The sequence below is a fragment of the Mesocricetus auratus genome, unplaced genomic scaffold (genome assembly GCF_017639785.1).
Source record: "Mesocricetus auratus isolate SY011 unplaced genomic scaffold, BCM_Maur_2.0 Super-Scaffold_100027, whole genome shotgun sequence".
NCBI lineage: Eukaryota > Metazoa > Chordata > Mammalia > Rodentia > Cricetidae > Mesocricetus > Mesocricetus auratus.
Genome location: NW_024429208.1, coordinates 5569076 through 5596293, shown reverse-complemented (window position 1 = coordinate 5596293; position 27218 = coordinate 5569076). Strand labels below are relative to the sequence as shown.

Here is a 27218-nt window from a genome sequence, read left to right as displayed (position 1 = left end):
CAGTACTCAGAAAGGTGAGGCAGGAGGATTGAGAGTTGAGGCTAGCCTGGGCTTCATTGAGGTTAGCCTGGGCTTCAGTGGGACTGTTTCAGGAAAACCACACACAGAAAGATGATAAACTTCTGCTTTAAAAACACAAAGTCATTGGACAGTGGTGGCATAGATCTTTAATTCCAGAGCATGGTAGATTTCTGTGAGTTCCAGGCCAGGCTGGTCTACAAAGCGAGTTTCAGGACAGCCAGAGCTGCTATACAGAGAAACCCTATTTTGAAAAACAAAATAAAAACAAACAAAAAAATGTCAATAAAACAGGCCACAGAGTGGAGAAAATATACATAAAAGACACAGTTAATAAGAGATGACCACCAACACATACAGAGAACTCTTAAACACAACATAAGAAAACAAACAACCTAACTTAAAAATGGCCAAAAGAGCCAGGCGGTGATGGCACACGCCTTAATTTAATCTTGGCACTCGGGAGGCAGAGGCAGGCAGATATCTGTGAGTTTGAGGCCAGCCTGGTCTACAAGAGCTAGTTCCAGGATAGACTCCAAAGCTACAGAGAAACCCTGTCTCGAAAAAACCCAAAAAGAAAAAAAATGGGCAAAAGCCCCCAGGGAACTTCTCAATGAATACATACAGATGGCAAACAGCGACAGAGTTCTTCATCATACGTCACTGGGGAATCACAAATTAAAACAGTAAGACGGTAATACCAGTCACACAGACCAGACAGAAGGGCCAAAACCCAAATGTGGACGTCACCAAGCGCTGGCGGAGACTGAGAGCAACAAGCCCTCTCATTCTTGGGCGAGAGTTAATAAAGAGACTCATGACTGATTAGAGTGCTGAGCCCCAGAGGAGCTCTGTATCAGCCGTCTCAAGGCTCAGGGAACCCTGCCGAAGACTGGGAGGACGGGACGTGAGAGCTGGAGGGTGGACAGGAGGGCTGTGAAACGCGGTCTCGTGGACACGATGTGGACATTGCACTCATCACAGCGGCTGCGGCCAAGACCTACATAAACTGGGACCTGTCACTATCCCATCATGGGTGAGGGAGGGGCTGACAAGGCCCCACCCGTCCCTGAAGAGCTGTATCAGCGGTTTATGGTTGGTGGGGAGGAGGTGTCGTTTCTTCATCTGGGTAGCTAATGGTGAGTTGTCCACATGCCAATAAACAACCCCCTACCCATGTTTATGTGGGCAACCCTAATTAAAACAATACCGAAGTTCATCAGGGTGGATGGGAACTCGTCAGGAAGAGGAGATCAGAGGAAACGGAGTCAAAGTGACCAAAATGCACCAAATACATGCAAGAAATTGTCAAAGAATTAAAAAAAGAAACCCTCCTCTCACTGTTGGTAGGAATGCAGGATGGTTATAGCCATTTGGTAAGAAGATCTGATGGTTTCATGACAATTCACTATGTGTGCTCTTACTGTAGCTCTCACAGCTGTGTGCCCAAGGGAACTGGAAACGTGTCCACACTAAGCCAGCATAGCACATTCCAGCAGCTTTATAGCTGCTCAAGTCTGGAGGTAACCAAGAACGCCCACCAGCCAGCGATGGATGCGGAGGGAAGCACTGGGGTGGCGGGGAGCTGTCCCCCTGAGAAGATGTGGAAGGACCGTGCCTCTGTCTACTGCTGAGAAGCCAGTCTGAAAGCCACACACTGATGATGAGCCCCCCACGACACATGGCATTCTGGGAAAGTCAAGCCTACGGGGACAGGGAAACGGGGTGGGAAGCCAGGTAAGCGGGACGACGGCACGTGCTGGATGTGGTGGTGCACATCTTTAGTCCCAGCAGAGGCAGAGGCGGGTGGATCCCTGTGAGTTCAAGGCCAGCCTGGTCTACACAGTGATTTCCAGGACAGCCAGGGCTATGTAGAGAGACCCTGTCTCAGAAACGAACAAACAAACAAAAACAACAGAGCAGCCTCCTGCGTGTGCTACTATAATGGTGTGCGTGGTATACACTGGTTCAAACTGACACCGGGTGGAGGAGCAGCAGTGAGAGGGACCTGGGGTGGACTCAGGTGGGAAGGGCGGGTCAGCACAGGCTCACGGCTGTAAGGAATACTCCATCCTGGTGTAGAGCGGTGGGGTGTGAGCGGGCTGTGTGTGTGGTGGAAACTCATGGTCTTCTCTCTCGAACCTAAAGACTGCTCTTAGACGAAAACAAGTTCATGAAAACCTAAACCTTAGCCTGGGCACTTCCGGGTATCACAGTGGTCCGGTAGAGGCGGCAGAGCCGTGAGGAGGGGAAGTGAGGCTGGATGGGGGACCCGAGTCACGGGGTGGGGGGATGGGGGGTGAAGGGCACTTGTGGCTGGAGCAGGAGCTGGGCTGGGGGAGCGCACAGAGTACCGAACCAGTGATCAAAAAGCTGCATCGCATTGGGGCTGGAGTCCCCAGGTTGTGGTCCTGACCCAAAGCAGGGGCTGTGAGCCAAGAGCAGAGCCCTGGGAAGCAGGAGGTGGCCAGGACCACTGTGGACCCGGGAGGAGAGAGGGCTTCGGAGCATCCGGGAGGAGAGAGGGCTTCGGAGCATCAGGGATGAGCTCTGGACGCCGGGGTCCCAGGGCCAGCCTCCCTTCGGAGTCTGCCATGCAGTCTGGAGGAAGGGGAGGTACTGAGGGGACCTCTCCCTGGGCAATCAGTGTAGAAGACAGAGCAGAGGGCAGGCAGAGTCTCCTCGGTCCTGAGGTCCCAGAGCCAGAGTAGAGGCAAGGCCTGGGGAGGGAGTGCTGAAGGTGAGAAACAGGGAAGGAGGGGGAGGAGGAGAGGAGGGAGGGGAGGGAGGGGAGGGAGGGACTCAAGTCACAGCAAATGCTCTCAAAGGGCTAAGATTAGAACTGAGAAGAGGCCATCTCCTCCATTCCCTTCAATGTGGAACCAAATGCTAATTGGGGCCCGAGGTGTTAACATGATTGATTCTGAGCAGGCAAATTGGTTATGACTGTGGGGTGTGATGATTTCTGAAGAACAAACATTAGGGTGGTACCGAGCAATAACATTCATTTGGTACAAACACCACCAAGCTCCTCAGTGTATAATGCAACCGGTCACTCTGCAGGCTGGGGATTAATGGAGGCACAGCCACACCACCAAGTATTAACCATGAGAAACGGTGAGAGAGCCGAGCCGGTGGCCTTAGGGGAGCTCCCTCTGTGTGCGGGGAGCGGAGCACAGGGCACTGGGAGGAAGCGTCCACTTTCAGGGGCCGGTGATGCGGCTCAGATGGTCCGGTGCTCACCTGGCAATATGTGAGGCCTCGGGTTTGGTCCTAGGTATCGTGCTACCTGCCCGTAATCTCAGTTCTCTGGAAATGAAGACAGGAGGGTGAGAAGTTTGAGATCGCTTTTGGCTACATAAAGAGTTCAAAGTCATCCTGGGTTACATGAGACCATCTAAAAAAATCCATATATGACAAAGCAATGCCCCTCCTGCATCTTTATGACGATGATCAGACCAGAGCCCATGAAAAAACTATGAAAAGATTCACAGCAGGGCATGGCTTTGAACACAGCTTAGCAGGGAAAGCTGAGGGATAACGTGGGGAAGAGGGAAAGAACATAGCAAGTAGTAAGAACAATGAAATAAGATGATCCTGGGACTGGGCATGGTGGCGCACGCCCATAATCCCAGCACTTGGAAGCCAGAGGCAGGCAGAGCTCAGTGAGTTAGAGGGCGAGTCTGAACTGTATAGTAAGTTCCGGGCCAGCCTGGGCTACATAGAGATCTTGTCTCAAAACAACAACAACAAAAGAGGAGGAAAAGAGGAGGAGAAAAGATATGGACATACATATACATATATATGAGCGAGTATACACACACATACACACGCACACACACATGCACACGTGCACACACACACACGCACACAAGCACACACTGTCTTAGCACAAACAGTGCCTGCTGTCTGGTGGCAGCTGGACTGAGCCAGCGGGGGACTTGGGGCCTCCGCGTGTGTCGCAGGTGAAGTGCCACTGTGAGTGTGGCACCCTTAAGGGCATGTGGTCACAAAAGCTGTGTCTGGCGAGGACAAAGGGATCTTGTTCATTTGGATTCTGAGTAAAGTGTGCGAGAAAGGGGCGGGAGAGCTCTGAGACTCTGAACTGAGGGCAGCAACGAGGGAGAAGCCTGTGGCGGAGGCTGCGGGAGGGACGAGGGCGGTGAGGGCAGCAGCAGCCCTAGGAGAGAGGCTGACAGAAGCCCGAAGCCATCCAGGGCCCCCGGGAGTGTCACAGTCCTGCCTCAAGTGCCTACTCACCACCCAGTCGCTTTCTGGGAAAAGAGAAAAGTGAGAACATTAAAGATACCAAGGACAGGAAGCTTCTAACCACGCAGCATACATACTTTTAATTGCGAAAGGTAAATATTCCATTACACTGAACCTTAATTTACATCCATTCTTTAGACCTGGTGCAGACTCCCCTAGATTACTCTACAGTGTGACCCTTTTACAGTTCCGCATGTGGTGACTTCCCAGCCATACAATTCTTTTCATTGGTACTTTGTAACTAATCTTGCTACCATTATGAATCAACAGAATACATATCTGATATGCAGACAGTCTTAGGTGACCCCTGTGAAAAGGTCATCTGACCTCCCCCAAAGGGGTTGTGACCCACAGGCTGAGAACCACTGCTCTATAGGATGCCCTGGCCAGGACAGGTGCCTCTCTCCTCACACGGCCTACCCAGATGCCACACCTTGGTTCTCTAGACTGTGTTAGACCCTGAGGACAGCAGGAAGAGGCTGTGCTCCGGGCGTCCCTGGTTGCCTTGTGCTGTTCCTCTCCTAGTCTGGGCATCTGGCATGTTCTTTCCATGGGGGTCAGGGAGACAGAGAGGGAGGGGTAAAAGGTCACCATGAGCCCATTTCTGGGGAGAACTATGGAAGGGTGTGGAGGGTGAGCTGCCTTGGTGAGACAGGCTTCTCTGGAAAACGCCGGTGTCCACTGGGTCAAGGGCAGCTTGAGGGGGGGGGGACACTGGAGTAAAGGTGGCTGCCCAGGAGGACCCCACCCGCGCGACTGGGGTGCAATGAAGTAACGCCTAGTACAAAGCAGATGTTCTGCCTCCCCAGTTTGTGGGAAACTCAAAACGCAGCGGGGTGGGGTCCCCTTCTCTGCAGGGTGCTGGCAGCCGGGGCTCTTGGACTAGTGACCACTGCCTGACTGACAGGCACTGAGCGGAGGCGGAAGGGTCCCTGCTTGGTTATGTAACATTCTTTCACCCGGCTCGGCTTCAAAAGTCTGGACATTCCAGTCTCCAGAGGGAGAAAAATGACACATGTATCTAGAGCTAATGCTGAAATTATGCAGGGCAAGGAAACCAGACAGTGAGAGGCCTGGACAGCCAACAAACTGGCTAGAGGGCTTCTCCAGAGCCCAGAACGTGAAGTCACACGGTGCCCAGGCAAGCTGGCTTGGGCACAGTGAGCTCCGTCCATCTCCCTGCTGTGCTCTTCTGGAGGAAGCTGCTGGGTGTTCTGGAGACTGGGTGAGGACAGGCTGTCTGCCTAGAGTCTTGCTTTACATTTGCCACAAGGCTGTCTCCATGAGTGCCTGCGGCTCCCTCACAGACATGCATGGCTTCCGAAGCACCGTTCCTTAGTCACTGGCTGGGTGGTGGATGAGCCCCCTCCTCCCCGCGGCTAGCCTCAGCTGGGCAAGGAGAGGCTGACACCTGCATGATGGTCACTGTGGAAATGATAGGCTGAGCGCCTCCCGGCCACAGGGACAAAGCTGAGGTCACCTGTGGGGAAGGAACGGGATACTGGCTTTCAAAGCAGCAGTTCACAAACACTGGGGCCTCGGCTGGCTTGTGGAAGAAGGGAATAGAAAACTGAGAACTGGAAAACAAGTGATGCAACTCCAAGGGGACCCACAGCTGGGACCGGGCACACATCTGCAGACGCAGGGACGGGAAAACGCTGGATGCAGCTGTGAATTTACAAACGGGGAGGGACACAGAGGATTTTTTAAAAAATAAAGATCACATGGTCAGACTCCTCCATGCATGTCTTCCTCAGCGCTTGGGAAGCAAACCCTACCACGCTCCTATTCTGCCGATGGTCCAGGTCAGTCTCCCACCCCAGTGGGGCACACCCACGAGCCAAGGCATGCTTCCTGGGAGGAATCACCTGCTGGTAACTCCTGTTCTAGCATCGGTTTCTTTCCTTGTGAAACAGGGATCTGCCCATACTTCACAGGACTATGTGATGGCTAAAGGGTGGTGTATGCAACTCAGATGCAGAGGTTAGAATGACTTGGGATGGTATTCCTTTCTGCGAGAAAATGGACCGTGGAACTCCAGCACGTGGGAGGCAGAGGCAGGCCCATGTCTGTGAGTTGATACCAACTTCTACATAGTGAGTGCCAGGCCAGCCGGGGCTACATAGGGGTAGCCTGTCTTGAACCCACCCCCAAATTTGCTCTGAATTGTGCCAAATAGAATTCTAATATCACAAATCACTCTCTCTCCTCAATAAATCCAGAGTGGGGTAAGGACAAGCCTGCCTTTTCCACAAACTCGACAGCTGTGGTGTCCACTCAAGAGTCGACTGCTTGAGCTCTGGCCACTTGGACTCAAATGCTTCAAACTGGCTCCAAGTTCTTATCTCCCCAGAGAGCTGATTTCTAAGGCCTCCAGTCCCATAAGATGACCCTAACTCACACAGAGGTCACTGTCACTGCCTAGTAGGCACTTCATACGCCGTGGCTGGTTTGCATCGGCACCTGAGTGAGATGGCTAGACTGGTCCTGGCACCTTCCCAATGCCAGTTCCTCTTCTGGCAACCCTCACCGTCCCCCCCCCCCCACACACTGAGGGCTTTGGGGATCCTGTCTCCAGATGGCTGGAGAGAGCCCACTGGCAGCCCCAGCCCTTCGTACGACTCCAGCATTCCTCGAGGTGAGCACTAGTAGCTAAGATAGCAGCTTCTGGGAATTTCTCCCTAACCTGCACACAGGTCTCCACAGAAGCGTGAACACAAGCCTGCATTGAGGAACCACACAGTCTGGGATTTTCGGGCTTTCCCAGGTGCCTCCCAAGGCCAACACAGGCAAGGTTTTCTTAGTGTTTGGGTGTTTCTAGGCTCGACGCTGTGAACATGGAGTCAACCAGGGAAAGAACAAAGGTAGTCCCTAGACTGAGATGGCGCCTCCTCTCCCAGGATCAAATCTCAGAAGGCTCTGGAAGTCCAGGACCGGAGTGCAACCCTGCCCGACAGGCATCACGGGAAGAGCTCGGTGGAGGCTCAATGCCTCTGGCCAACAATCTCTGAAACTCTAACTGCCTAGCAGTGGGACTTCTACGTGTACGAAGATGTTTTCCTTCACTTGTCACACAAAGGGTCCATTCTTTCAGGGAAAGCTCTCCTAGGTGCAGTTCCTTCTTCAGCCTGAGAAGGCTCCGAGCCATTCCACCCTGAGCTCTGTGAAGGCTGCTTGTTTTTTCACAAACCCACAAACCGCCTCAGCCTCCTCCCAGAGACCTTTGGTTAACCCCACTTGTGCTCCCCATGATGGGAGCTTGCTGCTCATGAAAGGCAAGGGAATGAGGCCTGGGGGAAGGTACAGGACCCCTCCAATGATGGAGAGGACCCCACACAGGGTGGCCAGTCCATCGCCATGGACTGCCTTGGCCTACACAGACCTACTGTGCATCCATCGCCATGGACTGCTTTGGCCTATAAACTGTGTGGCCTTCTGACTTCTGCAATTTGGAACCAACGGCCACTCAGTTTGGTTTTCCTTCATCTTTGTGAGGCATGATTAGTGGTCAAGTACCTCACCATGTCAGGAAAGGACCAGTAAGAGGGCAGAGGAAGCTGGGCATAGTGGCACACACCTTTAATTTCATTACTGGGGAGGTAGAGACAGGCAGATCTCTGTGAGTTCAAGGCCAGTCAGGTCTACATGACTCTAACTAAACAAAACAAAAAAAGAAGGCAGATGAAGCAAAAAGAGTATCCCTGTTGGGTAGTGGTGACATATTGACACACTCCTTTAATCCTAGCATTCGGGAGGCAGAGGCAGGTGGATCTCTGAGTTCGAGGCCAGCCTGGTCTACAGAATGAGTTTCTGTCTGGAAAAACCAGAAGCATCCTTATTTGCATTGTGCGGTGAGTACATCCCACAGCACTGGGGAGCAGTAAGCACAGCGGACCACTGGTTAGGACAGTCACGCACCCTGACAAACCAACGTCTCTTCGTGCCTCCCAGTACGAAGACGGGGATCACGGTAGAACGTGAGGTGAGGGGCACATGGGCAGCAAACACTGTGGCTCTGCACCTCCTCCCCCAACCACATTACATCAGCTTTGAGGCTGCTGAAAAATATCTCTGTACAAAGTCAGGCCTAAAGATCAAACTCAGGGAGGTGCCCATCTCCCTCAGGCCAGCAAGTCTAACTCATTCCTTCTGAAGGGGGTGTGGCGCTGCAGCCTCAGTGACGGTGCTGGCCAGCTAGGGGAGGCTGAAGTTCTGAGAAAACAATCTGATGGGCAGTGGGGGAGAGGCACAGGAACCTCTAAAGTTCAGAACTGTAACCCAGTCTCCAGCGTCCATCACAAAAACTCCAGGAGCCATGGGTTGTGGAAGAGGGACACTTTTCCTTCTCTTTGGGATGCCGAGACTGAGCTCAGGGTCTCACACTCGCTAGGCAAGCACTCTACCACTGAGCCACACCCCTAGAATCTAAGAGGGACTCTTTTGGCTGTGGTGGGGTTTGAGACAGGGTCTCACCCTCGGAAAACCTGGAACTCATTATGTAAACCAGGCTAGCCTAGAGCTCATAGATATCAGCCTGTCTCCCAAGTCCTGGGATTAAGGGTATGCACCACGATACCTGGTGCTAAGCAGACACTTTTAAAAATGAAACTCTGGCTATCTGGTCCTCCCCACACTGGTTCCAAATCCATTGTACTTGTCAAACTGTAGTGATTGTTAAAGTCAACCATGGACTTCCTTACTGTTCTGGGTGATGTGGCCAGGGAAAAGTGGACAAACAGGCCCCCCTGGTGAAGGATATGGCAGCAGTAACCACTGCTGCCCCACAAATGCCAAGAAGCCATGCCCACACACACAGGGAGCCCCAGCCCATTTCCAACACCTCAGTGTCCAAAGGCCTGGGAGAGGACTGATGTGGACAGTCTTGGGCAGCCAGGCTGCAACCCTCCCTGAGGAATCTAGGGACAGAGATGGAGGGGTAGGCCCTAGCGGCTGTCTCCAGCACAGATGACAGCCAACCGAGGAAAATGTTTCAGTGTTTTTATTGCCCCTCTCCACCTTTTTCAGCCTGGCTTTCAGCTCTTCAAGCAGTTCTTACAGTTGTTTCCTATAGTTCTGAGAGAGTGGTTCCATCGCAGATGACCAAAGGCTGGGCCCCTCTGGCTACAATGTAGACTTTCCAGTGTGCAGCACCCGCATAGCCTCGGAGGAAAAGAGCAACAGGAAAGCAGTCAATGTCGGGGAGAGGACACCTGGCGGGACGGCCGGGGGAGCCACGGTCTGCAGTCCTGCTGCAAAGGCCTCTGTGCTCTCTGAAGCCTAAGGAAGGGTTCCTTGCTATTACTGGATTTTTTTTTTTTGGATATTACTAGTTCTCTGTGACCTGACATTCAAAGAGATACTCCAAATGTAGACATTTTCTCCCCACCCTCTTCTGGGCAACTGAATCACATTTTGGCTAGTCACAAGGCAGCCTGTTTTAGATGAGGAAAGCATTAGCCATCAGAATTCTCAGGCTGATTTTTTTTTTTAAGAAATTGGCGCGTGTGTGTGTGCGTGTGCGTGTGCGTGTGTGTGTGTGTGTGTGTGTGTGTGTGTGATAGGCTCCTGTTATGTAGCCTAGGTTGGCCTCAAGCTTGGGATCCTCCTGCCTCGGCCTCTTGAGTGCAGGCCTTGATGGGTTCTGTGGGATCACACAGCTATTCTAAGATGGTTTTACTTCAATACACAGAGACTGACTTAAATCAGCATTTCCCAACATGGGCTCTGCAAACAGTCCTGAAGATCTGAGGACGCAGGCTTCCATGGTTCTTCCATAGCTTCTTAGGGTCTGCGTGACCATGCATGAAGACAGCGGCTTCCAAAGTCCTAACTCAGGAAGCCTATTCCAGGGCCTTCTCAGGGTGCTCGTGCTCCACCCCTGGGGCCAGCAGTGATGTGAAGAACCATTCAGAAACTCAGACCCAGATCATCTGAGTGAGCAGGAAGGGGACCTGCTGCCGCTCACAGCCTGTCCTGCATGCTAACATGGAGCACAGTGGGGCTTGCTGGGTGTGGGCCACACCTGTATCCCAGCACTTGCAAGGCTGGGGCAGGAGACTTCAGATTGAGGTCGGCCAGGATTACACAGCCAGACCTCATCACACAAGGACCAGCAGTCAGTCGAGTAAATAAATGGGCAGAAGTGGGAGCTGGAGGTGGGGGCACACACCTGTAATGCTGGCGCCCAGACTCCTCAGCTGTCTCAGGACCACTGCTTCTGAAGCCAGCATGGCTACCTAGTGATCTAGGCCAGCCAGAACTACACAGCAAGAGTGTGCCTCAAAAAACTCAAATAGTAAACAAAGTTAGCTCATGCTAACACTTTCGTTTCAACATTACTAAGGTAAACGGTCTCAACTGGACAGTCTCTGATGCACACAATGAGTGACCAGAGCAGGTGCTCACCAATGCATGGTGACTCAGAAAAGGTCACATGATCTTGCTGGGACTGTGCCATGACAGTTGGTGCTGTGCCCAATATTTGTCACCCTTGATTCTGTCTCCATTTCAGGGCTCTTGGCGATGGATGATGTGCACTTCCTGCCCTCCACCTTCCAGGCATTTTGGTTAAAAAAATCATAGGACAAAAAAAAAAAAAAATCATAGGACGGCTTGTCACAGTGCTGTTCCTAAGGGTCCCGAGTGGCCACATTGCACTTCTGAGTGACTTCCTCAGCGACAGGTCTACTCCTGTGGCAGCAGTACCGTCGCCTCCATTCCTACTGGCTTCGGGCACCAACCATTCCCCTACTTTCCAGGCTTGTTCTTTTCCCCAGTACTGGCCCCTCGTCAGTGTCTGCCATGCGGCCGGTCAGTCAGGCTCTCCCAGCCAGGAGCCTGGTGTCTGTGTTTTAGGTTGCTCTCTCTCTCTCACCTACCAAAGCTTCCTTGGCAGCTGCCAGTCACCTCTGCTTTTCAAATTCTGTAGCTGGCATTCTGGATGCTTGTGGGAACTGGAATCTAGAATCTGGAAAATCTGTGGTGCTTCTGAAGTTGTCTGATCAATGGTATTTGTAGACAAGACAGGGACTGTTAAGCATGACCACAAATTTCAGACCCTGTTTCCTGTAACAGCCACTGCACTGCAGGAAACTGGGCCTGCTGTTTCCATGAACACATCCACTTTTTACCGTAGTTTTGCATGGCTGGGTCAGACCAGCCTGACCCCATTACTACTACTCGGCTTGTGCTGTACTCACTCCCCACGCCTACGCTAAAGCCAAGGTTCTCGGGTGTGGAGCAAACGTGACACAATGCCAGCTCCCGGCCCTCACTGAGGTGCGTGTTCTAGGCAACGGTAAAGGACCCAGCTGGAAGCTGGTCTCAGCCTGGCAGGGGCTCCAGATCTTGGGAGGCAGCACAAACGGGCAGCAGTGGCATTTGCTGCCACCCTTGCTTCTGCCAAGAGGACTGGTGGCAATGGACTCGAATAGATTCTGAAGATACTGGTAGGAAACAGAGCCAGAATCAAGGCTGGGCCATCAGTGTGAGCTGGGGCTTGGCTGTGGGACGCACACACAGGTGACACCCATGTGGTGGTGGCCCTGCACTTCCAACTGTCTGATTTGCAAACAGGTATAAAGCTTTACTCTGACCTTGCCTTGGCTCTGCCCTGGCCTAACTGTGTCAGGCAGAGACTTAAGGATGTGTGACTGTGGGACACAGTGAAGGCCATCTGACTCTTGTTTCAACCTCATCTACAAAATGGATTACCCTAAATATTCTAAGTAACTTCCAGAGTCCCTTCTGACCTGGAGCAGTTATGCCTGACAGGTGTCCCCATTCTCAGGGTTGCTGTGTACACATCTCCCTATGCTACTTACCCGCTCTCTTTTCCAGCATAATATACTGACTTTGCTAATGAAATGCTCCTTTAACTTAGACGGATAGAACCATCTCTCCAGCCCAAAGGATAGAACCTTCTTGAAGGCAATGTTTGATGCTCAGAAATACTGTGTCTGTCCTCCTGGGACCTACATACCAATATCCCCAGGCTCTATCGGCATGGCCACAGACTGACAGTGTCTTCGGCACTGGAAGGGAGGGATGAGCTGCAACATGGCTTCCCCACTGCCAACAGTGAACAGGTCATGCACCTTATGCATCTGAAGGAAAGAATAGGTGTAACAGAAAGAAGGAAAATGAGTGATTAGTGGACAAAATCCTTTACACATAATGGCTTTTTCTTTCCGGTCTGTCTGTCCTGGAACTCTATGTAGACCAGGTTAGCTTTGAACTCAGAAAGATCCACTGGCCTCTGTCTCCCCAATGCTGGGATTAAAGGTGTGTGCCAAAATGCCTGGCCTTACATATGGCCTTGTGTTTCCTAGCAGGTTGAGCAATGAGGAAAACATGATTAATAACAAATTTCATAATTGTGTCTAAAAGACAAAACAAACTAGTCTCTTCTAACCATGGCATCTCCTGGTACTGAGATCAGAGTAAAAATCTCTTCTCTGGGTTGTTAATTTATTTTCAATATTTTTAATCTTATTATCTATAACCCTATGTGTAGTTACTCTTGGAGGCTAGAAGAGTTAGCCAAAGTCCTTGGTGGTTGAGTCCTAGGAGTTGTGAGCTGCCCAGTGTCAGTCCTGGGAACTGAACTTGGGTCTTCTGCAAGAGCAGAAGTCTTCATAACCATTGAGCCTCTCTCCAGCAAACTATGGGGTTCTTCTTAAGAGAAACTGTGTGATTTACTGGGCAACATCCTCAGTGACAGCCCAGGAGTGTCTCCAAGACTACACAGAGTCATTTCAGTGATAACTAGGGTACAGGAGGAGGCTTCTTGTCTTGCGCTTGCAGGGAACAAGTACTAACGCTGGCAGATGCTCTGTCATCTGCAGTCCTGAAAGACTACATGAGACCACGGCCAGGTGGGTCCAGCCCTCATTCATAGGCTCAGTGGCTTGGGACCTGCCCCTTCATGCCTAGGATGGAATGGATGACTGCGGGCCAGCCCTACGTAAGACTGAGGAATAGGAGAGTAGGGCTGTGTTTTGACCAGACTGTCCTGGGATTCTGGGCCTTGGCTTTACCAGGGCCTAGGGAACAGGAGGAGGCTGGGCTGAAGGGAAGCCTGGGCCAGGGTGGGGATCCACATGCTCTAAGAAACCAGGCCCTCAGGGTCCCAGCCTTTGGGGCCACTCCGGACTCCAAACACCCACAAGATGACTTTGACAGCTATTTGAATGGCTGTATCTGCTCCTCTGGCTGGATGCCTTTGTGTTCAGCAAGCTGATGAAATTCACTTCAGTGTTCAAGTGGGAAAATTGAGACGCAGTCCCTTGCCAAAATTCTATCATAATTATGAAAATGAAACCCTACTGGGTCCTGAGTTCTAGCTGGACATGGTGAGAGTGCTTCCCCTGACCACACTGCAGGCCTTCCCCACAGGGCAGCCCTCCCTCCTCCACACAGACTGGGTTTCATAGGCTTTGAAATTCCTTTACCAAGTTCAGCAAGTTTGGAACAAATAAGGGGCATCAGGAGGCTGCAGACACAAACCAGAGCTGGTGGGAGGCCACAGGTAGGAAACTCATGAATCAATCAGCACTCTGAACCCTGCCTGAGGCATGAGACTGACAAAGAGCAATCCAGACAAAAGTGAACAGACCCAGAAGGGCTTCTCCCCATCCACTGGCCCTGACCCATGGGGAAGGGTAGGATAAACAGGCCAGCTGCTTGCCTTTAAGTGCAATTCAAATGTCCCAGGCCCTCAAGTGTTGGCCTTTCCTGTGCTCTGCCCTGACTCTTGTTTGTGGGTGGGGTTTTCAAAGTTCTCCTCAAGTTGGGTTAAAGGTTTCTCTCTCAGGTTCCAGTTCCCTATTTACAAAGGACATGCTATTAGTCTACAGCCTGTCTGCATTCTGACTTGAGGTAGGGATGTCAGACCAACCTCCCACCCCCTTCACGAGGAAGGCAGTAGATCTGCAGGAACAGTATCTGGGAATGTGCCTTCAAGCCAGATGCCGGCAGGGGGATCCTCAATGCTCTCTGAGCCCTCATGCAGAGGAGGCTCCTACTGCTCCTAAGACCCACGTCCTGCCGATGGCTCACCTTGCTGCCCACCACAGGTTCCGGGTGGACCAGGAAGCACTTGTTTAAGGAGGCGTCTTTTGGGAATGGAAGTTGGGTAAAAACAGGAAAAAGCTCCCTTAAAATCTGTGATCTGTTCAGAGGTCTCCTCCTGAAAAAGTGACACAGAAACAAGTCACCAGCCAGGTTAGCTGGCCCATATGCAGGAGGGACAGAGTGGGGCGGGCAACGGCAACAGGTTCAGATGGGAAAGAATTGGACTATGCCTTTTTTAACATTAATTTTTTATTTCTGTAGTTGGGCATGGCAGTACACGCCTTTAATCCCAGCACTCAGGAGGTAGAGGCAAGTGGATCTATGTGGGTTTTATGTCAGCCTGTTCTACACAGTGAACAGAGTCACAAAGTAAGCCCCGTCTCAATAAATAAATAAACAAACAGACAAACAAATAAACTATATAAGTCTGTGTGGTGTGAGTATGACGCATATGTGCAGGTGCCCACAGAGGTCAGAGAGGGAGTTAACCCCTGGAGCTAGTTATAGGAAGTTATATGTGTGGTGCTGGGAACCAAAGCCAGGTCCTCAGGAGCAGCAAGCACCCCTAACTGCTGTCTCCTCAGACCCTGTTTGGTCTTTTGGGACAGTCCCATGGGTTCCAGCTGGCCACCTACTCACTTTGTAGCTGAGGATGATAACTTTATCTGCTCCTCCTGCCTCCACAGTTCAGTGCTCGATCACCCACACGTATCATCTTACCCAGCAGGACCGTGTCTTAAGTCCTAGGTCAGCCATGCACAGCTGATGAACTGTACCTCGCAGGGACACCAGGAGAAGCCCTAGGGTAGTCATACATCCGGGCGGAATGTTTAGTTCCAGCTGAAGCAATACACAGACTAAGAACACACTCATTCTACCTCGGAGAAGAAGCTGGAGTAACAGCAGCTGGGTGTGGGGGCGGGGAGACGTAAAGAGGGAGGAGAAAGAGACAAAAGCATGGCTTTCCTCTGAGGAGACGAGGCGACAGTAGGCAGCCCTAGCAGCCTGTTAAACTGGGCATTCTACCACACAAGACGATGACAAACGCAAAGAAAGGTGGGCAGCCAGGGTGACAGCTCATTATGTGTAGGCCTGGCAACCCGAGCCTGACCCTGGCAGGGAGATCAACTCCTGAGAGCTGCCCTCTGACCCCCACAACTAAGGAGCCTAGAGGGGGCTCAGAGGCTGAGTTTGTTCTGTTCTTGCAGAGGACCCGAGTTCGGTTCTCAGAACACATGGAGAGTGGCTCACAACCACCTGTTAACTCCAGCTCTAGGGGAGCTGACTCCTCTGGCCTCGGAGGGCACTGGCACTCATGGGTACATACTCCCATTCCCCACAAACACACAATGTAAGGTAATAAAAAATAAATCTAGAAGAGTGAACAAAGGCATTTGCTGTCATGCTTGGTGTCTGAGTTTGGTCCCTGGAAGCTACATGGTAGGAAGAGAGAAATGACTTCTGAACGTTGTCCTCTGACCTCTCATGCTATGGCATACAAGCACACACACACACACACTCAAGTACACACATACAAGTACACACACAAACCACACACACACAAGCACACACACACTCAAGTACATACACAAGTATACACACATTCAAGCACACACACACAAGTACACACACTCAAGTATACACACTTAAGTACACACACAAGTATACACACACTCAAGTACATACACAAGTATACACACATTCAAGCACACACACACAAGTACACACACTCAAGTACACACACTCAAGTACACACACTCAAGTACACACACTCAAGTACATACACAAGTATACACACATTCAAGCACACACACACAAGTACACACACTCAAGTACACACACTCAAGTACACACACAAGTATACACACACTCAAGTACATACACACAAGTACACACACAAGTACACACACTCAAGTACACACACAAGTATACACACACTCAAGTACATACACACAAGTACACACACACACACACACACACACACACACACACATACACACCATGAAATAAAGATTAAGAAGAAAGGAAGGTAGAGGCATTAAGAAATTGTCCAGCAAAGGGGCTGGTGAGATGGCTCAGTGAGTAAAGACATCTGCTGCCAGGCCTGACAACTTGAGTTTCATCCCAGAACCTATGTGATGGAAAATGAGAACTGTCTTCTACAAGTTCTCTGACTTCCACACATACATGATAGCATGAGCGCGCACGCACACACACACAATAAACAAATGTAACGAAAAAAATTTTTTTGGTTTTTTGAGATAGGGTTTCTCTGTGACTTTGAAACCTGTCCTGGAACTAGCTCTTTTAGACCAGGCTGGTCTCGAACTCACAGAGATCCACCTGCCTCTGCCTCCCGAGTGCTGGGATAAAAGGTGTGCACACCGCCGCCCAGCTTGTAATGAAAAATTTTAATGTAAAGAATATTTTAAAAGGAAGTTATCCAACAAAGCCCTGAAGTGCAATTTTAATTTTCCTTTGAGCCAGTTCTCCATGGAAGCTGCTTTCCTTTCTTGACCAGAGGCAGCCTTAGCTTAAGGAATGGCCCACGTTTTGTAGGACACAAGGAACTGGAAAGCAAACAGGATTCCATCATGAGGGAGCTTGGCGACTTAACCTGTCTGACCATAATATTCTTACTCATAAACTGGCTGAGAATCCCCACTTTGTACCTTAGCCAAGGATCTGCAAAGTAGCCGAGAACCCGGTCTTTGCACCTCTGCCACACAAATGCAAGGTGGCTGAGAATCCCCACTTTGTGCCTTGGCCATGGAGGCAGCTCTTCTATCTGCTAAGCTTTCTCTTTAGCCCTCAATCTCCTGACCCTTCTGTTAGAACAAATGTTAAGAAGTTGCAATCATATTCATGATGGTTTGAATAAGAGCATCCCTCATAGAATACTTGGGCCTCAGATGCTGGCACTGTTTGGGGAGGCTTAGGAAGCTCGGCCTTGCTAGAGGTGCCACTTTGAGAGTTTAAGGACTCTGTCTGCTGGGTACAGGTGACGGGCTCTCTTTCCTCTGGAAATTCAGCCCAAAGAGACACTTCCGTCAGTGTCTCACCACAGCAACAGAAAAGAACCTAACACCTGAGCTTCTGCATGGCAGCAGTGTCCTTCCTTAGAGACCCTGTTCCCTTCCTCCCTGCACTGGGTGGCAGGACCACTTGGGTTCTGTCCTTGATTTGAAGGTGTGCTATGAACTGACCATATACATGGTTCTGGCTCTCACTGCCCCTTCCTCACATGCAAGCTAAGCACCTTCAGACTCACCACGGGTAAGGAAAAGGGAACCACCTCTCAGGAAAGCAGCGCCACCACTTGGTGAGAAAGCCCTCAGTGAAGCCCTCTGTGGCTTCAGGGTACTGGCATGAGAAATGCTGAATCTCTGAAGGCAACAGAGGCTGTCCTGTCTTGGTGACACAGAAAGACAAAGGCCACAGTGAGTTACCACAGCTTTGCAGGGCTTGATCCAGCCTTTTATGGGCAGGCTATTTATGGGAAAACCTGGCTTCTTGCCTACCTTGATCACCAGAGGACGGAGTCTCTCAAAATTCTTCGGAGTGTCCTCTGGCAGCGTCACTTTGAGGGGTAATATCTGGGCACAGCCAGTGCAGTTGGCAGGGATGGGCTCTGACTCGTTCTGCTCACAGTCACTCGGTGACCAGGGGTCAAAGTCTGAGAGAGGAAGAGACAGAGGGCAGACAGGTGCAGAAGGACAGCTGGTGAGCCCAGGAGCCCTGGAACAAAAGCAGACAGGAGAGTACCAGTTTCCCCGTGGAGACCTCTGTGAGCAGGTCTGGAGGGCGGGGTTCTGGGAAGAGAGGCACTTTCCTTCATATGCTGTCCTATACTTTGTGGGAAGAATCCTCCAACATGTACATGGATGCCCTCAATCAAATCACTCAGTAGAGCAGAACAGTTGCAACAAGCATTCAGCCACACAGCTCTCCTGTCTCTAACCTGGACCCGGCACAGGCACATCTGAGCATGCCCAGCCCAGCACAGGCAGTATACAGGCGCCCCAATCCGAACGTCCCCAGCCCAAGGCAGGCAGTACACAGGCACCCTACACCAGGAGGTTCCTGATTCGTGCACACACACTGGTGTGGCCCTAGACTCCCCAATTATTATGCACACATGTATGGAGGCCAGGATGACTTTGGGAAGAAGAGGGAGGTGAGGGCTCACTCTCAGGCTGAAGGGACGGAGACTTCTCTGGCTATTTTGGCGGACGGCCTCTGCCTGTAAGATAGTGCTCCATCTCAGCTCGGAAGGGATGTGCCAATTACATTGCTGCTTCCAGCCCCAAGGATTGCAGTGTGGTTAGAATGGGAGTCTCTCATCCAGCTAGCTGCCTGGCACTCCTCCCTGGCTTCTTTGAGGGCGCCCTGTGTCCACAACCTTTTCCCCACTTCTGATCTATTGCATTATTTCTTGTTCGCTTCCCATTCTATGTTCTCTAAGAGCTGTGTTTGTTTCCAAAATATTTCATAAGATGGTTCTGAGAAGCCGGGAGTTGGTGGCACACTCCCTCAATCCCAGCACTTGGAGAGGCAGAGGCAGGTGGATCTCTGAGTTTGAGGCCTGTCTGTCTACAGAGTTCCAGAATAGCCTGAGTTACACATAGAAAACCTACCTAAAACACCACCACAAAACAAGAAAACTGCTCCCCACAGTCTGTCCTGAGACAGACAGGCAGCACACGCCATTTTCTCTGACGGCAGTGGCGGGTGCAGGGGTGCTCGCCCTGAGAGACTGCACTGGACACGCCCTTCCCCTGCATCACCCACCACCCACAGCACCTGGCTTCCCTAGGGAGAGGGTCTCCCCTCCCAGGGCTCTCAGGCTGACGGTGCACCTCTCCTGTGAGGGCTTCGGCTCTGCAGGGCCCTCCAGGGTCCCTGTTTACATGGCACACAGGAGGCTACCAAGTTGGACATTTTTCTTTCCTTCTGGAGTAATTTCAAATGTTTTTCTTTTTTGTTTTTTCAAGATAGAGTTTCTCTGTGTATCATGTGTTGTTTTTCTTAATTGCTGCTGCCTTTTTAGCTACTGCTATCGTATTCAGCAACTGGCACTTCATTTAGCAGCAGCTGGGCATCAAGAGGCGAAGCCAAAGGGAATTCTGTTCCCTCAGGCACCAACCCTTTCAAAGCTACTGCAGAAACTCATTTAAATCTCTGTCTCACCAAAGAACTCAAGATTCAAAGGTTGAGGTAGAATCCTGCTTCCCAGAGAGGCTGTATAGCAAGCAGCTCATCTGGCGCCCTCCTCGTGTCTCCCAAGAAGTCCTCGTGCTGGTTCTCGCCCCCCCCATAAACCTTCTCCACCTGGCTCCTCCCCACAACTTCCTGTCAGCCAGCTGCTGGCCCAGCCTCCTGATCACAGGTGAAGTTTATTTAATCAAACACATCTTTGCATCATTAAAAAAAATGTTCCAGAGCATAAGCAAAATAATATTCTACAACACTACAGTGTCAAAGTGCCCAGTCTGGGGCCTATATGCTATAGAAAGGGACAGGTCCTGCTCATGAAGTATCTTCATCTTTTTGAGAAGCCTGGGAGATTGAACTAAACACTGGGGAATGGGATTGGAATGCTCTCAGAGAACGAAACCCTGGTGAACAGGATTGGGGTTGCTCTCAGAGAACGAAACCCTGGGAAATGGGATTGCTTTCAGAGAACTGAATACTGGGAAACGGGATTGCTGTCAGAGAAGGAAACCCTGGGGAACGGGATTGCTCTCAGAGAACTAAGACATCAGACAACAGAGGACGAATCAGAACAGTAGGCACAAAGTCAGCTCAAGGAGCAGACCCAGGATGGCGCACACTGGACCAGAACCATTAAAGACCATGTCTGTCAGAAGAGGAGGCCCCCAGTGACGCTCGCTCAACAAAGGGAGAGCCACGTAGGCAGCCTCCATCCACCTGCCAGGACCAGTCAAAGCTGCTACCAGCCAGCAGCAGCTGGAAGGAGTGCCAAGGCCTCTGGATGGAGCACAGTCCTGCCAGTACTTCATTTCAGAGTCCTAGCTCCAGAATTCCCACAGGGTAATTTCTGTTCTCTTGAGTCATCCAGGTTGCCACACTTTGTTTTGGTAGCATTAGAAATCAATCGTATGTCTAGGTAACTATTGTATACATAAAGTGTTTTATGTACACATGACCCAAGAAGGATTTTATATAGTGGTTTTAGGCCAAGTGTGATGGTACATGCCTGTGGTAACCCAGCACCTAGGAGGCTAAGGTAAGAACAGCATGAAGGGAGCCAGGCAGCGATGGTTCACACCTATAATCCCAGCAGTCAGGAGGCAGAGGTAGGTAGTTCAAGGCCAGCCTGGTCTACAAAGGGAATTTCAGGTCAACCAAAAAGACACATAGAGAGCCCAGCTCAAAAGAAAGAAAGAAAGAAAAAAGAAATAGAAAGGAAAAGAAAAGAACAATGTTTTAATTGCTTCTCGGCCTTTTGGTTAAGATCATGTATAAAGATATCTTAACTTTTTTCTTTTTCTTATTATTGCTTATGTGTGGGCAGGATCCACGTGTGGCCTGTCTGCCACAGAGTGCAACTTTGTGGAGTCAGCTCTCTTCTCCCACCTTATGTGGGTTCTGGGATCAAACTCAGGCCGACAGGGTGGCAAGCCTCTGGTTTGCCAGCCCAGAGAACTTCTCTTAAAAACAAACTCTAATGTCTCTCTATGGACTTTGTACGAATTAGGTATTTTGCAGTCAAGGTCTCTGGAGATCAGGAACACTTAGGCCCGAATTATCAACAGAGACTGAGTCCCTCCTAAGGCAGCCCTAAGCAGCCCAACAAGCGTGGGGCAGATGCCAGACTGGTGGCCGCAAAGAGAGCAGATGGTGAGGGAGAAGGACCGTGAGGACAGTAACACAGCTTGCCCAAAGTCACTAGGAAGAGCTACATTTGCTCCCTGCACAGCCCTGGATCACTGAGGAGGAAGGGATGGCCCTGGATTATGGTGGTGATGGGCATGGAGGTGCAGGCTCGTCACCCCACAGAATCCCAATAGCACAGGGATGTGCGTGCTCAGACTGTAGCTGCCCACCGTCCCTCCACAAAGGTTCTGTCTGACGTGCTCTGTGTCAGGACAGGAACTGCCATGTCAGTGGGAAAACGTCAGCAGCAGCAGCCAGGGCACCAGGCCATCCTGGCTCAGAGCCTCCTTCAGTTCCTAAAATACAGCCTTCCATTCTTCCCAAACTATCCCCATCCACTTTGTCCCCAGCAGCAAGGGAAAGGCCACCCGGGACTCGGAGACTGCCCATCTTTCCTTAATCCCCAGGCTCTCTACTCCAGACACCCTCCTCTAACGACTAGTTACCTCAGAAAACAAACCAAGTGTGACTGAGAAGAGAACACCTTGGAGCCAACTCTCAGGTCCAGTCGCGGGCCTCAGTCCACTTACTTTCTGCAGATTCTCCAACCTCAAAATAAACATGGCCCATCCTCAGGATGTCTTCATCACGATTTCTCCTACTCAGTTTCTCACACTAGAAATGTGCTCGATAAAGCTCATGACCTGTATTCCAAGTTCTCCCCAGGGTCTGGATCATTCCACTGTTCGGAATGTCAAAAATCAGTGTCTCAGAGCAAACCCAGCCTTGAAGTACATGTGCATTCTCACAGGCAGGCACTCTGCAGAAGAGTGGGTGGGCTGACCTACCATCAGGAGGCCTTGTTGTTTACAAAGAAAACTGACTCAGGCTGGCTGCCTGCAGAGAGCCACGGCACAACCTAGAATTCTCAGTAGGGAAGGTGTTTTACATAAATTATTAACCTGGCAGAAAGCGAGATTAAATCCCTTTCTGGGTAAAAAGGGCACAGCAAAAGCAGGAAGCTCTTGCTCTGCAGGCAGAGGCTGTGGGGCCTGTCTATGGCCCTCAGTGCTCGCTCAGCTGAGCAACAGTGCAGCACATGCATGGAGGAGGGGCGCCTCTGACCTTTCAGAACCTCTACCTGGAGAAGAACATCAAATGAGGCACAGACAGACAGAAACCTCAGAAGAATGATGACAAGAGCAGCCCTGTGATGCCTTCTCATGGTCTCACAGACTTTGTATTCTAGCAATGCTAGGAAGAGTGCGAAGCCCCAACAAAGGCCCTCACACTCATAAGCCTGTGCTCAGTATTTAGTCAGACGCCAGCAGGTTCCTGTTGTAGCACCCTGAGCATGTGCCGGACTGAAGCCTATCCATGAAGGTGGCCTCTGCAAGATGCTCTACATCGGAGACAGCATGCCCAGAGTCACTCTCACAATCACTTTACTTCAGGAGCACTGCACTCTAATAGACTCCATGTCCTCGTGAGTCCTCACAGGGGGTGTTTCTCTCCAGCTTTAGGCAAGCTAGCCAGTCCCCACCACAGCACTTTCCTCACTCTGAGGTGGGCACAAGCATCTGTGCCCAGCAGGTGCTTGTCAGAGCTCTTACCACAGATGAGCTTATTTGCAAGAAAAAGAGGAAGGCAGGGCTGGGGTAGCTCAGGGGAACTCGCTGAGCACCCACAGGGTTCCTGGCTCAATCTCCAGCGTCACAGATCCAAGTATTTCACAGCTGGGCTGTGGCAAGACTATACAGCCGTATTCATTTCTTGGCTCCGGAGCAATGAAGGACCTGCCATTTCCCTAACTCTCAGTGACACTAATCCACATCCTCCTTCCTTCCTTGTGAGTAGAGACCCAGCTTCCACGCATAAGGGCCGCCCAGGTCTTCACAGTATAAATGTGTGTTCTGACTGAAAACTGTCCACTGAGTTTAATTCAGGTTGCATACTGGAGCATGGACGCCAGTGGTTACCTCACTGAAGGAAATGCTTCCCCACCAGCAACAACTAAGTGCCATAGTCCCACAGGGTGGGTGGGATTTCATAAGCCCCTCCTCATTTATGATGGAATGATGCTGGCTCCATCTTGTGCAGCAGATACAAGTGTCTTTAATGTGAATGTTTTCAGTAACATCCAAGTTCTTATATGGGAGACAATGTCAATCTGTGAATGTTGGGCATAAATTTTCAAATAGAATTGTTAACTGTGGCACCAGAAATTTGGTATTTGTATGGCAATGAGCAAGCATGGCATTTTCAGTCAGTTTAAAAATAAGTCCCCACAGACAAAAAAACATGGCAAAGAGTTCTTACCATTTATGTTCCCTTTCTCTGGTTTTGATATAATTTGGGAAATCTTTTCATAACTTCCTCAAATACACACAGATAGCTTTCAAAGGCAACCAGTCCAAGAGGTGATTTTTTATGACTGATAAAAGTCAGGCTTTAACGAGTGACATTATGATTTCATAAAAGCTTAAACCAGTAAAGTTTTTTTCCCAAAACATCCTGGATTCTCAAGGTTTTAGAAGAAAGCTATAAAAAATGTAGACAAATGGAGATTAGTACCACACAAACAAAACAACAAAAAACAAAAATAAAAAGCTGGCCAGTAGTGGTGCATGCCTTTAATCCCAGCACTCGGAAGGCAGAGGCAGGTGGATCTCTGAGTTCGAGGCCAGCCTGGTCTACAAAGTGAGCTCCACCCCCACAAACAAACAAAAACAACAACCAGGGCTTGGGCAGGTTGGCAAGATGGATCAGTGGGTACAAGCCTTGTCAGGCAAGCCTGACACCTCAAGTTCAATTCTCCGAACCCAGTCAAAAGGAGAGAAGAAACTCCTGAAAGTTGGCCTCTGTCCTCCACAATTCTGAGGGCTGTGGCGCGCACATGCACGCAAACACGCACGCACGCACACGCACACACACAGATACACACAATACTAATAAAGCATTGTTGGGAGTATAGTTCAGACTGTCCAAAGCCCTAAGTCTATCTTCGGCATGGAGGATGCGAAAGAGAAGGGAGGAGAGAAGACCGGACTCACTTCCCAGAATTCCCCTGAGCAACATCCTTCTATTCTTCCTGTAAAAGTAGGTCTGGGTGATCCCGCACTACACTATTTTCAAACGGAGGAGGCTCCTCTGGAGTCTACAAGGCGGGGAGTCCCTGATGCTGCATCACTGTCACTCTTGACGTCGCTGTGCTGGCAAAGCTGCCACACTCTGGAGCACGGCATTAATGCAGTGATTTACTGCAGCACGAGGAAGAGCAAGGAGAGTGACAGTGGCCCAGTAAGACAAGAGCCTGCGAGGACCCGCTCAGAGCCATCCACGGACGGCAGAGACCCCGGGGAGAAGAGAGCGCCAGGCCCTTCTGTGGACACCCGTCCCTAACCTGATGTCCTGACTGGTACTAGAGAATTTGAATTTGGCTCCACCAGACATGTTTCTTTGTCAAGTTGAACTTCTCTGAGCCTCAGTTTTCCTATCTGCAGAATATGGATAATACAACTCTTCCCACAGTCTTAGCAGGGTTGAATGAAGTAAGACATTATTGGGAAGATGTCTCTTATTAGATACAAATAAATCCCTTTCCATTAAGAAAACTGGCTCTCAGGTGGGGCCATGGCTCATGCCTGTAATCCTAGCACTGGTGGGTCTGAGGCCAGACTGAGACCCAACAATGTTTCCTGACCATCTGAGACACAAATCAAGTTTTAGGACAGGCTCAGCAACGTGAGACTATCTCAAACAAAACAAATCAAACACCCATTCCTAAGCAGTAAGTGCAGCCTTCTACCTGGGAAAGGCTTGTCTTCCTCTCCTCCTTGCAGAGGAGCGCCCTTGTTCTCTGGCATATACTTCTTGGTGATGGGCAAGGACATCAGCCGAATGTGATGGATGAGTGAGCGCCAAGTGTGAGCTCCCGACAGCGCTGGCTCAGGCGCTAAGGAGCTAAACGGCTGAATTACAAAGTAGGCAGTGAACAAGATTAATCCCACAGTTAGGAGGACCTAGAAGGAAAGACAAGAGTGACATTATGAATTGCCCCAACAAGAAAGTTCCCTAACACTGAGGAGAAAAACAAGCCTCTTCCGCTACGTCCAGTGTACCTAGAACTAATTCACTCTCCTGAGCCTCTTGCTTGCACCTCCAAAAGCATTTAAAGCTGGAGAGCTACGAAGCCGGTGAGACACCCCAAGCTTCCATCCCATGACCAGGGGCTACGTCCACTATACACACAGCTTTCACAATTCCAGCCGAACCTCAGTTCCACTTCTAGTAACAGACGGAAGAACAGTGGCTTGTTTATGCGAGAGGAGCCTAGTTCAGTACTGGGACCCATCAGTAGTAACGGGAAGGGAGCTGAAGCATCTGAGACAGGCATTCCAAGCAACACTTTACCTTATACGCAGCCAAGAGGAGAGGGTACTGGGGTGGTCCCCTTTGAGGTTCATTCTTTTCCAGTAGTTGTCTGATAAACTTTTCGATTGCCTTCTCTGACATTCCACACTGATGGCCTGTCTGTCTCACCAGGTCGACAGTCTCTGAAAGCTTGTCATAGATGCTGATCTCATTAGCAGCAAGATCCATGTCTTCCAAAACGAAATCCCTGAAAGGGCAAAGGAAAATGAGTTTTCCTTTCTTTTTTTTTCTTTCTTTCTTTTCTTCCTTCTTTTTTTTTTTTTTTTGTTTTTTGTTTTTTGTTTTTCGAGACAGGGTTTCTCTGTAGTGTTTTGGAGGCTGTTCTGGAACTCACTCTGTAGACCAGGCTGGCCTAGAACTCACAGAGATCCGCCTGCCTCTGCCTCCCGAGTGCTGGGATTAAAGGTGTGTGCCACCACTAGGCAAATGACTGTTTCTTTAAAATTCTTTCTGCTCAAGGCTACTTCCTTTCAACAATGTTTCTCAACTATCTGAGATGACAAATTTTGTGTTTTTACTCCCAACCACAGCAGTGCTTCTACCAAACACAATGAGCATGTATAGACAATGTCAAACTGTTGTGTGTACAACACTTCAGACTTCTGTTTTCTGTTCTGAGACTGTATCTTACTATGTTGCTCAGGGTGTTAGAGTTCTCTGGCTTGAGTGATTTTCTTGACTCAGTCTCTCCAATGTTGAGATTATCGTGTCAGAGAGGCCGCTGCTTCCAGTTATGCATGAGTCATAAGATGTCATTTAACTGGGCTGGGAGTGGTTATGCACACCTTTAATCCCAGCACTCAGGAGGCAGTGGCAAGTGGATCTGTGTGAGTTCCAGGACAGCCTGGTCCATTGAGTTCCAGGCCACAGTTAGACCCAGACTCAAAAAAACATTTTTTAAATATATTTAGCATTTTTTACTGGTATATTTAGTATTTTTTAATATAGGTGAAACAGGGCTTAGGATTTTCCTCCCTTAAAAGCAGTGGGTGCTGACAAGCTCTGACATGGAGCCCGTGGATGCTTCAGTAAGAAGATGCTGCACCTGCAGGGAAGGCTGACAGTCAAGCAGCCTCACAGGAGGCAGTGGCCTGACTGTCCCTGCTCAGGGTGACGAGTACAGCTCCCCACTCCTGAAATGTGCCTCCTGCCTCCCTCATGAGCACCTGCTGTTTGGTCTCCTTTCGGTCTACACATTTGGTCCACTGCTCTGAACACAGCCTGCACATCGGAGTCACCTAGAGAGATCTTTCAAGATTGCTCTACCCTGCCCCTCTTGCAGGATGCTATGCTCATGCTATCCCAGCAGACAGGAGTCCAGGGTGAGTTCATAAAGCTCTACTCCTCATCACATCTGACTCTGGAACACAGCTGCTCAGGGCGTGGGAAGTGGAGGCTCACTGTGGTTTTGATCTATATTTCTCTGAAGGCTGGTGATGCGAGCATCTTCTTAGGTGCTTATAGGCTGTTTAGAGTCCCCTTCTGAAGGAATGACTGTCCTAAGAGCTCCCTTCTGCAGGAAGGGCTGTCCTATGCACATTTCTATTGGGCTGTGTGATTATTAGTCTGTAGGAATTCCCAAT

General features: G+C 50.3%; 1 protein-coding gene and 1 long non-coding RNA gene across 6 annotated transcripts in view; both read right to left on the bottom strand.

The window, feature by feature from the left end:
* Positions 1–147: 147 nt before the first annotated feature.
* LOC121134391 lies at positions 148–3790 on the bottom strand. The gene is made up of 2 exons (XR_005871463.1): positions 3262–3790; positions 148–2738 (listed from the first exon to the last, which is right to left on the bottom strand). It is a non-coding gene; the product is annotated as an uncharacterized LOC121134391 (long non-coding RNA).
* Positions 3791–9271: 5481 nt separating this feature from the next.
* Positions 9272–27218, bottom strand: part of CUNH6orf89 (chromosome unknown C6orf89 homolog) — a 30686-nt gene continuing 12739 nt past the window's right edge. For all 5 annotated transcript variants that reach the window (XM_005084913.4, XM_013124339.3, XM_040732571.1 and 2 more), the window contains 7 exons: positions 25615–25822; positions 25010–25223; positions 17883–18037; positions 17633–17772; positions 14347–14476; positions 12269–12392; positions 9272–9447 (listed from right to left, as the gene is read on the bottom strand). In XM_005084913.4, coding sequence (XP_005084970.1) covers positions 9353–9447; positions 12269–12392; positions 14347–14476; positions 17633–17772; positions 17883–18037; positions 25010–25223; positions 25615–25803 — 1047 coding nt within the window. In that variant the 5' untranslated portion in view covers positions 25804–25822 and the 3' untranslated portion in view covers positions 9272–9352. The remainder of the gene's footprint in view (positions 9448–12268; positions 12393–14346; positions 14477–17632; positions 17773–17882; positions 18038–25009; positions 25224–25614; positions 25823–27218) is intronic.